At 39.9% G+C, this 13105-nt stretch overlaps 2 protein-coding genes across 2 annotated transcripts in view; one reads left to right on the top strand and one right to left on the bottom strand.

Annotated features, from left to right (window-relative positions):
* Positions 1–1310: 1310 nt before the first annotated feature.
* Positions 1311–7176, bottom strand: cyb5b (cytochrome b5 type B). The gene is made up of 5 exons (XM_079496745.1): positions 6668–7176; positions 4772–4900; positions 2984–3010; positions 2741–2766; positions 1311–2322 (listed from the first exon to the last, which is right to left on the bottom strand). The coding sequence occupies exons 1-5, from the start codon at positions 6878–6880 to the stop codon at positions 2226–2228; spliced, it is 492 nt and encodes a 163-aa protein (XP_079352871.1). The 5' UTR covers positions 6881–7176; the 3' UTR covers positions 1311–2225.
* Positions 7177–9859: 2683 nt separating this feature from the next.
* Positions 9860–13105, top strand: part of dhx38 (DEAH (Asp-Glu-Ala-His) box polypeptide 38) — a 41352-nt gene continuing 38106 nt past the window's right edge. The window contains 2 exon segments of the mRNA XM_079497344.1: positions 9860–10084; positions 12633–13003. Coding sequence (XP_079353470.1) covers positions 12636–13003 — 368 coding nt within the window. The 5' untranslated portion in view covers positions 9860–10084; positions 12633–12635.

Raw genomic sequence — 13105 nt, forward strand, 5'->3', positions numbered from 1 at the left:
ATCAGATAAGCCATGTGCATAATACTACAATTTCCTTGAAGATAGTGCCATCTTGTGTTCATGTTAGTAAACTGATCAGGTGACAGGAATGAAGTCCAAAACCGATTTACTCCTTATTCCAGGAGTGTTTGCATACTTGTGATATTGAATAATGCAAATATTAAATCAGAATTACATTCTGCAATCATAATTTATGTAGCATCATTGTTATACATTTGAATTATATTGAAATTGGCAACAAAAACATACATACAGCTTGAAATCTGGACTGAACTTTTATACAAGATATATCTCCCTGCCATCCTTGGATTTCCAATTAACTGATCTTTAGCTGTGATTTTTCCACTATCTTGTTTTGTAACAATATGTTCAAATTGTATGTGACAGAACTGATTATGAAGGATGGTCTGAACAAACAACCTACCAATTTTTGACATCTCATTTTGAGCCTGACTGGTTATAAAACTACAGTCTACAGAGGGCAACGTAATGAATTTAAATTTATGTTGGTAATTATCCTGCAATAGAGGGTATGCGCGTGACATCATCAAACCCGGAAGTTATGCAGGAATGCCTACTGAGTGGCTAAAAACTACTTTCTGGCCTTGACAGCCCATGCATCCAAACAGAGAAGTCATATGATTGCATTAAACAATGTTAAACTCACTTTGCCACTCGATGTACCATTCACTTTAAAGGTACATTCAGTGATTTCACTTAATTCAACTATCACTTATTTTTTCTTATTTTTTGGATAATCCTCCCTACTATAAAGTGTGCTGACCATATAAGGAGTTCCTCCCTGTCCCCAGTGAGCCCCTGGGGTCAAAAAACCCTAGTTTCGGTTTGGGCTTTGGGTGGCAAAGCTTTCATCCAATCAGGATGAGAGGTGCCTTCCTCCAATCATGATCGAGTGTGGCTGGCATTGGTGCACGTGCTGTTGGTGTTGTACTTCCCCCACTGTAGAGCGTGTGCATGTGCACATCTTGTTACCGGGTGGACCGGGTTTTTTTCCAAATCACTGCATGCGCATACCCTCTATAGTCGTTTTCTCTCTTGAATAGAAGAATGCCAAAGGAACACAAATCCTACTGCGTCATCAATGGCTCTGTGCAAAACAGAAAGATGACTCATGCTGCCTGTGTAACAATGACACAAATTTGTAACATTTTGTGTGGGGACTGCGGATGAGAATTCGCAATTTTGCTAAATCCGATGTACATTACATTTATGTAATGTCCATTAATATGCATTGTCCTGTCTAAATAAACAAATAAAGTAAAGTAACAAGGTATCAGACTTGTGAAATGTCATGTAGTATCAATTATTTTAATGGCAATGCATAGTATGAGATAGACAAAGTTGTTTGTTTAAAATGTAGTCAAGAAAATAACTGCTTGCTTGCTTATATATTACTTTTACTATTATCTCTGTTCTGGTAAACATGCACAATTAATCACTTGATTCCTGAATATAGAACTGTAGAAAAATGGAGGGGGGCGAGAACATACCTTTCCTACACATCATTTGTCATTGTCAAAAGAACATACATAGACTGCTTACAGAGTGATGCATACGTATACGGTGATGATACCAAAACAGCATAAAACAAATAATCTTACCCACTCTTTTACACCTGTAAACTTGTGATGTGCATTGTAGGAACTGATAATTCTTATTGGATGTTAAGTTATTTTGTAGAGTGAAGACGAAAAAACAACTAAAACTTTCAAAACATACATTACATGTTATAACTCAGTAGCTTGTAACAGCATTTTCAATACCGCTGCTGAATCTACTACCAATATACTTGTATTTCCTTCAATATTTAACTTTTGCTCACATTGAATTGGTGTATGGCAATTGGTACACTACCATCAAAAATAAAAACTTGGAAAGTTGCATGAAAATGTTGAATAAACCTAGACATAACAAGCACAGTTGAATAAACAAGTTGAAGACACCATTGAACAACCATGACAAAAGGCATAGTGAGAAAGCAATACAAATAATCTGTGTAGGCAGATCGATATAGAAAAGTCTCTGCTCAACTGTCCATTAGCTGAGCTCTGCGTAGTAGAAGAAGGGGTTAAGAGTCTCTCTTCCCCTCCTTGGTGCAAAGGATGCAGACACTCCTTAGTTGTGTGCGTTCAGTGAGGAGGTTTTGGTCAAACATATCAAGGCCTCCAGATGGAAAGAATGAGATGAGAATAGAATCCCTGGACTCAAGGAGACTTGCTGTGGTCTAACGCATAGTAGCGATACATGAGACCTACAGCGACTGCAGCAATAGCAGGTATCACCCATGTAGTCCAGGAGTTACTGGAAGAGAAGAAGAAGAAAGCCTCTTTGAGCCAGGAACACCTAACGAACATGACTGATATTAACCCATTTGGACCTGACGTCGATTCTACAAATGTCTTCTAAATAGTCTTCTAAACCTCATGTTTCTATATCAGTGGTTCTCAATATTTCATGTCAAGGACCCCAAAAATGTATGTATTTGGCCGCCGACCCCCGTCTGAAAATATGTTGTTCCAGGGACCTCCCCAGAAGCAAAGATTTGAGTTAAAAACGTTCGCTCTGAAAGAATATATATATTCAAAGATTTGTGCCGCATTTTTACGATTAAAAAAAAATAGCTAAAGTATAACATAATGCTATAAACACCAAATGGGGTTCCCGTCTAGAATGGCATTCATAAAGATGTGCATTTGGGATTATTATTATGGTGCCTTACCTGGACTCTCCTGAAATTGTGATATCCTGTGGGCAAAAAGATTAAACGAAAATAGTTTAAGTATGATTTTGAACTGGTGAGGCGATCTGACAAAACAAACGGCTTTGATTAATGTCATTTCACACAATGGACGAGACACAATTTCAAATCACTGTCAAGAAATGTTACAAAGCTTTATACAATTATAATAAATTCACTGTCTTCAAGTGTATAAGTAGAGCATGAACATAAAATGAAGCTTACCGTTGGCTTGTCCTTCTTTCTGTCATCCTATGGGGACAAATAATAATTACCATCTTTGTTATCTCAGAGAGCAAATCACATGCAAATGCAAACAAACAACAAGTTCTCATTTTGTGCAAAAAGCAGTATGATTAGTAGTATGGTTTAGCTGTCTCGAAAAATTGATAAAATCACGGCAGAAGGCCTAATGAGATCCTGTAGGAAAAAAGTTATTTTCTCATTTTGTCCAAACCTCAAGCATCCCAATAACACAAACCTGAATAGAAAACCATCCACCAGGAAAATGCAGGTAGATTTTGGACTGTGGCTCTGGAGTTTGTCTTGTCTACATTATCAGCTACCGGTACTTTAGCCCTTAACCCATTTAGGCCTGACGTCGAAATAAAAAAAACGTTCGCTCTGAAAGAATATATATTCAAAGATTTGTGCCGCATTTTTTACGATTTTTCAAAAATATCAGACCTACAAGCTCGTAGCGTGCCACTCGGTGCCGCGCTATGAGCTTGTAGATCTGCTATTTTTCAATATCTAAAGTATAACATAATGCTTAGTTAAAACACCAAAAGGGGTTCCTGCCCAGAATGGGTTTTAACCACCCTTCAACAGGAGGATCTTGTGGTCAAAACTTAAACTACATACTCAAGTACAAATTGAAATCTTACTAGTAGCTTAATCCTGAGAAAAACTTGGTGTAAACTCAACTATAGCTTTCTCTTTGCTGCAGGGCCCTAACCTTGGCCGGACATCCATTTCTCTTTAACAATAAATTAAAACTATATCTAACATCACAGCATGCTTCTCATTTTAAAGAGTTGACACTTGGCACAGACCACCAAAATATAATGCGATTCAAGTCCAAGATTGCTTTATGGTGGCCGGAGTGCATGCGGAATGGAGAAAGAACTGAACAGAAGAGCCCTTCCCAGGCCCAAAACGAATGCACATGCCCCTCACTCGCTCAGTCCGATACATGCAAACAATGACAGAACATACATCACAATTCAGTACGCTGCTAAGTGCCACTTACAAAAATGCTCACATATTAATACTAATAGGCTACCAAGTACTGACAGTCAGTAGACACATAAGCAACATCAATCACCACATTCTCACTCAAGTAACTAGTAATGCTAACAATTTAACTCCTCACACTTCCAGCGTTTGTGCGTTCATAGTTTGGTACATCCATCATTTAATTTGGGTCGATAAGATGCAGTTTAAATTAGTTGCTGTGCAGCCAAATATATTAGAGGCTATATGAGCTTCTATGTGGACACGCCCAACTTCAAGCATGTCAATGATGCTTTCAGTGTGTCAGGGCCTTCAGTCTTGCTCTTAACAAAGACTGGGCAGGCCAGGGGTGCAAACTGATTACCACTCTGACGACCTCTCGACCTCTCAGCTATGGCCGCCCCATGAACCATAGATGAGGGCAGCGGTGGCCGAACGGTTTGCGGAGCGGTCTTGTTATCGGAAGGTCGCCAGTTCGAATCCCCGGACCGGCACGTTCAAATTACCACCACTGAAGTGCCCTTGAGCAAGGCATTGAACCCCTACCATGAAATGTTCTATGAGCAGGGTCTGGCTGTAAACAAGCATCTCGAGCTTAGTCCATTCACCCTGGGTAAACAAAGAACTTTGCTTTACTTTGCTTTGAGATGTGTTACCTGTTCTGTTTTTCTTGCTTACTGTGGGCTGTGAGTGTGATGACACCTGAATGTCTGAACTGGATCAAATCTTTAGCAATTGTTTTTTCAGGGCTACAGATGAAGTGATATTTGAAAGTACCATATGAACATCCCCAAGGTAGTATTGCTCCAGCATCTCTCTAGCATCTGTGGAGTGACCGACATCTTCAAAACTTTCTGTGGCATCTGCGCCTGCCTGCTCCAGCAAAACCTCTTCACCTCCAGGATGCTGAAAGACAAGTGCAGAAAGGATCATATTTACTAACTTAAAATGACTCGCTATCAAAAGGATAGTGTACGGATGGCACGCACATCCAAGTGACAAACAGTACTTGAAATGAATAAGGAATACTTCCTGATGAAGATCCTTGTGATTGAAACAAGCAAAAAACACTAGTGAAGCTTTTTTTTAATATAGCTTTATATATATATATATATATATATATATCCAGTGTGTGGACCTTTTTTCTCTCATTCGCTCTTTACTTAAGTTGTACAATGGGATGTAACAATACAGAATATTGATTTTATTCCAAATCCTTGGTTTAGTTATATTCTCTTTAAATTTAAGCATGATCGACTTAGCTTTAATGGTCCAATAGAGAGTATGCGCATGCTTAAAGTGAATGGCACATAGAGTGGCAAATCGAGTGGCAAAGTGAGTTTAACAATGTTTAATGTTGTTTAATGCAATCAGATAAGACTTTTCTGTGTGGATGTATGGGCTGTCAAGGCCATAAAGTAGTTTTTTGCCACTCAGTAGGCGTTCCTGCATAACTTCCTGGTTTGATGATGATGTCACACGCATACCCTCTATTTGTTTTTAACAAAATGTATTTATCCATACACTGAAGGTATGACTGGTAGATAGATGCACAGGGGCGGCGGTGGCTCAGGGGTAGAGTGGCCGGATGGTAACCGCAAGGTTTCCTATTCGAACACGGGCTCCCCCAGAGTTAGTGTCGAAGTGTCCTTGAGCAAGACACTGAACCCCTAATTGTTCCTGATGTGCTGGTTGGTGCCTTGCATGGTTTCCGCCGCCATCGGTGTATGAATGTGTGTGTGAATGGGTGAATTGATGCACAATCTATGTAAAGCGCCTTGGATAAAGGCGCTATATAAATGCACCATTTACCACCATATGGTATTTGGAACTCATAAATCAAACATACCACAACCACCAAATTCTACAAATACAGTAAATAACATAAGTATTTTGGACACTTACCAATTAAAAACAGAACTAGCCTAAACAGTGATTAAGTAATTGATTGATTTAAATATTTATTAACAGTTTGCAGAATTACAGTACATTTCAAGCACAAACTCAATACAAAGACTGTTAACTGAGTGGACGACCCAATAAAGCATTACACTTGTTTACAAGAGGGTCCACCTTGTTCAATTCATCACAATCATCACAATTAAGTATGATGGTATAACAAAGTAATGACAACAGTTTGAGGCACAGGTATAACCTCACATAACCCTTTAGCCCGTCTCCGGACCCCCCGGGTTGAGCTCCTTTGGACCCCAACCTAAAGTCATCAAAATGTCAGAAAACGTTAACGTAGGGTGCCGAGAGGGGCTAATAACCCTTTATAGCAGCTAGAGATAGCAGCAGCTAAAGATAGCTTGGGGACGGGGGTCGCTTGCCTTGAATCTGATCTGCAAGGCAAGCCACAATGAGCTATAGTAGAATGTAGAGATCACTTATTTAAGTCAAGTTACATTGAAAGTCGCACTATATGTCGCACACTCCTTTATGATGAATTCCTGTTCTGTTCTTTGACTATATAGAAGTGTCTATTTGTACGTCTCTAAATGTTTTTGATGAATTGAATAAGGTGGACCCTCTTGTAAACCAGTGTAATGCTTAATTGGGTCGTCCACTCACAGTTGACAGTCTTTGTATTGAGTTTGTACTTGAAATGTACTGTAATTCTGCAAACTGTTAATACTTATTTCAATCAATCAATACTTTACTGAACCGTACCTCTTCAAGGAAAGTCGTGATGTCATACACTTTGTCGTGGATTATGAGCCATGTGTCCTTGCTCGTATTGTGTGTTCTTATTTCTTCCAGAGTGTAATACTTTACACCATTTTCTGTTGTCTCGCCGTTTTCTTTAATAACGTCATCAGTGCTGGCAGTGGCACAGATGTCCTCTGTGGTGATGCTGCTGCTGTCGTGTATTTCCTCACCCATCTCTGTAGACAGTTGCACTACCAAACTGGCTAACGTTAGCTTGTTGGTCGCTATAGTGTATATACTTAGCTGACTAAACCCCGATATCCAAACAGACGTTTTAACTTGTGCAATTGCAATTGGTAAAACTAGCTCATCATTAGCGCGTAGTAACAACACAGACAACAGGAAGGAACAAGTAAGTTAGCCGGCAAATTCTAGTGGCGCAGAGATTCTGTCTCTACCTGGTTGCGAAAGCCAAAAGACATCCCTGACATTTCTCTGTCGAAACACATCATGCCTTCCGCGTGGCCAATGAGACGGAGCGTTGTGGAATGCCGACCAATCGCAATCGCCCACTTGATGATCACGAGACCCAGATGACCCGCAGGCAGTCAGCGCTGCACTTAATTTGCGCATCCACGGATTTGCAAAAAAAAAAACAGTTACCAATACCATATGGTGCACGAGCACCTGACCCCACCCAATGAAACATTTCCACGACTTGATTATATAATCAATAGAATAACCGTTGACTTCAATGTTTGGTTGTTTACATATTTAACTTTTATATCTGATAGTGGTTCTTCTGCAGGAAGTATTCCCATCACCCTAGAAAACCCCCGTGGCAGCATACAGTTATTTATAACTATTGTCTGGTCTAGAGTTAAACATAACTATCATATAAGTTATTTCTCCATGTTATAGAGTATAATTAGGTTTATATGAGCTAGCTATGAGCTAGCTCATATTACAGTTATATTATTCTATACAACAGTTATAAAACCATATATGTTATATATAGGCTAATTACTTTACATAACTATGCTATAACCTTTATAGAGTTATACAGTATATCTCTGATATAATTCTAGCCTGCTGCCAGTGCTAGTGTTTCTATAGGTTATGACCCATGACCAACTTATATCAATTTACAACTTGAGGTGGTGTTTTTCAACTCCAGTACTGCTGTCCATGTACAGTACACATGTCTGTGGCTAGTGGCAACGTTTGATTTCTTATCTTTTCAGATAAGGAGCAGCAGCAGTGTGTATGTAGACGTAGTGATAGGGTCAGTGACGCATGATTCTAACATGATGGCAACTTAAAGCACTTCCCTTGCAAATAGGAAAAGGGTCTCATTGCTGTAACCTCTGCTAAATAGTTTTTAACCATAGTTTTACCCTTAATAGCTGTCTTTCTTTAGCCTACATGTGGGCCTACTATTAATGCCTTTATTTTATCTTTTTACATTTTATTACATCCAGTACTATCTTGTTGTTATTTTATAATTGTTGTTGTTAGCAAGGTCAAGATCATGTCACACCAATATTTGGCTACTTGCTTGTACCTGCATCCAGCCTTCATCAGCGAGTGGAATTGAGGGTGTTTTCCTTTGAAATCATCACTGCAGTATGTAGGACAGGATTGGTTTAATTTCATGAAACATAGAACAATAAAAAAAAAATTACAACACAAAGGACAATGTCAGGACAACAATGCCACATTACAAAACAAATGTACAAATCACTAAATATAAACCAAAATAGAACAAATGTTATCCAATTTTAATAAAGCAGAGTTTCTGAGGCTCAGGCCAGGTATTTCATGTATTTATCTACCAGTCTTGTGCCAGTGTCCTCTTAATTGCTGGAGGGAGGGTAACATCAACTAACTGAACTAGTTGGTGACAATGGTGAGGAAGGCTGGCTCCATGAAGGGGTCACAGGGAGTGCAAATATTGCAGAATTATGGACACTACAAAGACTGTTTTAATTGTGTTAAAAGTGATGATTTCAGTGTTGGTGTTGTTTCCCATGATAATGTGGTTATTAGACCAGATTAAGTCAGAAAAGCTATAGAGGGTATGCCCATGCATAAAGTGAATGGCAGATCGAGTGGCAAATCAAGTGAGTGACAAAATGTAATGTTGTTTAAAGTAATTTAATGCAATCAAATAGGACTTTTCTGTTTGGATGTATGGGCTGTCAAGGCCAGAAAGTAACAGTGGTGTTCCTACTCTGGATGCTGTTCTCAGGAATCTAATGTACAGTTTTATGATGAGGTTAAATTACTCAAACAATGAAATCACAATGACTTTGATCATGCCTAAGAAGAGCAGCATCAGGTACTCTTCCTGTTTCTGGAAACACTGGAGAGAGAGGTATGTTTTTTTAAATTTTTGTATATGTTTTTGTTGCTGTTTTTAATTTATGTTGTATTGTCCCCTGTATTGTTATGGACCATGTAGTCTGAAATAAAGATTGATTGAATTAAGTGGAAAATCTGGAGACAATTGCGGGTCATCATGGGAGGTGGAACATGGATCTGCCGGATCAGGAGAAGGAAACAACTGCTTGACTCTGCATGCACTGCTGTGAATCTGTGAATGGTAAATGGTGCATTTATATAGCGCCTTTATCCAAGGCGCTTTACATTCACCCATTCACACACACATTCATACACCGATTGCGGCGGAAGCCATGCAAGGTACCAACCAGCACATCAGGAGCAATTTGGGGTTCAGTGTCTTGCCCAAGGACACTTCGACATGTAGACAGGAGGAGCCGGGATTCGAATCGCCGACCCATGGATCAGTGGACGACCTGCTCTACCTCCTGAGCCACAGTCGCCCTAATCTGTAAAGTACTGAAGCATGACAGATGCCTTAACCAATGTAAACGTTTCATTGTTGAATGTTTGATAGACCCCCTGGCCTGTTGTAGGATGGAAGACAGATTTCTTTCCATCTTTCTGTATCCATTTAGGGATACTATGTTTAGGCTATGTGTTCCATACCCATGCCTGCTTACTGTTACTGCAGTGCTGATAGATCTATCAAATCTACTTGGATATATACTTCATCTCCTTGGACGAAGGTTTGGAAATTGATTAATTTCTAACATCATGATTCATGCCCCACTCAGACTCTCTAGTTTCCTTGTTACCCAAAGAGGGTTCAATAAAGGTTTTTTGCTCTTGCCTATGACGTCACGTGACGTATGGAATTGTGGGACGGCAATGGCAGCCTTCTTGTCTGTAAACAAATACGCGTTTTGTACGACAACTAAACCGTTAGTAGTTTCCAATCCGTAGTGAATGACTACCAAAAAATCACCGAAACGACCAATTTACTGTAAATAACTAGTAGACACTGGGATTAAAAGTACATGTGACCAAGCCAGGACAGCAGACCGCCGCCACGGCCCACGCCTGAGCCGCCTTGTAGGTTGCGCACTGCCGCTAGCTATAGCTATGCTAACATTAACCAATGTGTATATCTATTTATGTCTAATGTTGTATCCAATCCAAATATCCGTCAATATGAATCGAACCTTTGTTGTCAGTCACCCGTATCTCATAACTATTTCTGTACCTATAGTGTTGGGCAATGGCTTCGCTAATAGGCTTAGCAGCTAAAGCTAGCTTAACTACATGTCCCAGTAGGTTGTGGGTATAGTTGCTATTGTTGCTACTACTTTAAATTAATGTATGTAGCGTCACTTAGTTTAAGAAACACAAAAAAAGCTGGATATTAACCTGCCAAAAGATAGATGTGCCACTACATCATTTACAGTACATCAACATAAAACAGCACAACAGAGAGCAGTTTGTTCAGTTCATCAAAGATCCCGAATGCTACCTTTTACAGCCCATTCATTGAAACCGAAAAGTCCCGGTTGTGTCAAACGACGTTAAACTCACCAACGTGTGGAAAGCTGGGGTTATCCTCTTTTTATCTGTCAAGCCTGTTTCATAAACATCCACAATAGACATGTCATGACCTACATTCTGTCAATACATTCCGTGCATTTGATTATTTTTGTAAGTGTTCGAGTTAGGAGCGCTTGTTGGAAAGCACTGAATGGTCCTGCATGCGTACCGCCCGTTTCGAAATTGTACATAATGCAGGAGTCAGCAGGACGTATTGTTGCTTCTTTGAAAACGAGTGCTTCCAAACTCGAACACTTGAAAACAATAATAATAAATAGAAAGTTGCTCATACCATGTCTATGATGGATTTTTATGAAACAAAATAGGATAACCCAAGCTTTCCGTACAGCTGCAATATTGGTGAGTTTAACATTGTTTTATACAATCAGATAGGACTTTTTGCATGGTTTCAATGAATGGGCTATCAAGGGTTGGTATTGCAACTTAGATGCCAGACATATATGCATTATAGCATCTTGCTAGCACCTACATCAAAGAGAATTCTGCATCTCCATCCATTTGTAGTAGGTGACTGTTGATTCTGAAATTATGACATCCGATATCCGATCTCCGATTATTTGCAGGGTCATATCTTCTGCCGATACTGATTCCGATATTATATGGATTATGCTGCCTTCAAACATTAGAAATACACAAAACAAAAGGGACAGAGCCATTGACGGTCACATTATTATTGTGTCATCAATATCTGTGAAAATAACATGGATTCTTTTTAGACCGATCCGATACCGATATGGCAGTTTCCGATATGATACTGATGATATCGTGCATTACTAATTTGTAGCTTTCACATCTGCAGTTCTCAGACTTTCTTATTTGCAACAACCCCCGGTTAGGTATAGGCCAAGCCGCCAAGGGTCAATTTAGTTCCGAATCCTAACCGGACCAGATATGTTTTATTCAATCACTCGTCATCATAACATTTCCATAGCTACATTACTTATGTAGCTATTCGTGTGGAGTCTGTAATAATAGTATTGTTATGCGTTTCCACACGGACAGATTTCAGTGTGAGTCACCACCAGTGCAGCTGAGCTGACAGAGCCAGAATGTAAAGTGGGCTACGTTCTATGTGAAGCTTGAATAAAAGTGTAAGCAGCTGCAATTGCTTTAATCCTAGTGTATGAGAGGCAAGAATGAAACGGAGTCTACACAAAAATGCTAGGAATGGCACTAGGTGGCCGTGTCACATGGACAGACCACATCAGAAATCTGGTCCTCTACCACAGGTCACAGACAGTCAGAGAGAGGAGAATACACCCTGATAGATAGGAGTGTGTGGAGGGCAGTGTGTGGAGGGCAGTGATTCAGATGTCCCAAGTTGTGTTAGCTAGACCAGTGGTTCCCAAACTGTTTAGCTCAAGACCCAAAATAAAAATGTGATGTTTCCCCGGGACCCAAAATAGTGAAAATAGCAGATCTACAAGCTCACAACGCGTCACTTCGTGGCATGTTGTGAGTTTCTAGACCGGCTATTTTCACTACTTCTTAAACATGTTTTCCAATTAATGGAATTTCTTAGATTTTTCATTTATTAATGCATACAATTACTCCCGTGACAAATCATAACATTTGTTTTTAATTCATGTAAACTTTTCCTTTTTTGGGAATGTTTTTTGAAAAGGTTTTTGAAATTAAAAACAAAATATAAAGGGACCCATTGCAATGTGTCTGTGACCCACACAAATGGTCCCGACCCAGTGTTTGGGAACCAGTGGGCTAGCTAGACCACACTCTGAGTCTAACCAGTGGGCTAGCTAGACCACACAGTGGGCTAGCTAGACCACACTCTGAGTCTAACCAGTGGGCTAGCTAGACCACACAGTGGGCTAGCTAGACCACACTCTGAGTCTCGCAACGCATCATTTCATTTCATGTAGCTAGCTACTTATACTTGAGAGCTTTTAGTGCATCTCAGCTACGAGTTCGACAAGCATAACGAGTTCGACAAACACACTGGAAAAATGACTTCCTAAAGCAATAACTTGAGTTAACATGTCATGGATTAACTGTGCCCCTTATGTCTTGTCTTTACCAGATCATGGATGATGATGTATCAATGCACAGGCTGGAAGGTAGTGATTCGACTGCTCAGGTCGGGGGGTTGATTGTAAAGAAGAAGAGCAACGCTGATGCAGAACCACATGTTTTTCGGGCACCCACTCCTCGCACTTCTTTACTGGGCTTGGATCTTCTGGCGGCCCAGAAGAGAAAGGAACGTGAGAACAAGGAACAGTTAGAGGCAGACATCAATGACAGAGCCAGTAAGAAATCAAAGGTGACATCCTTCAAGGACTGGGAGGAAGGGAAGAGTGATTCTGACTCTGATGAAGAAGAAGATGGTGGTGGTGGTGGTGATGAGGAGGAAAAGGAGGAGGAGGACAAAGACAAAAGTACTAAGAAGGAGAGGTATGGAGGTCATATTTATTTCATGTACATTCAAGTATATTGTCAATTTTGTAACACACTCTTATGGTATGGTATAAACTTCTTCTCATATTAGACATCTTA

The sequence above is a fragment of the Electrona antarctica genome (genome assembly GCF_951216825.1).
Source record: "Electrona antarctica genome assembly, chromosome: 3".
Lineage (NCBI taxonomy): Eukaryota > Metazoa > Chordata > Actinopteri > Myctophiformes > Myctophidae > Electrona > Electrona antarctica.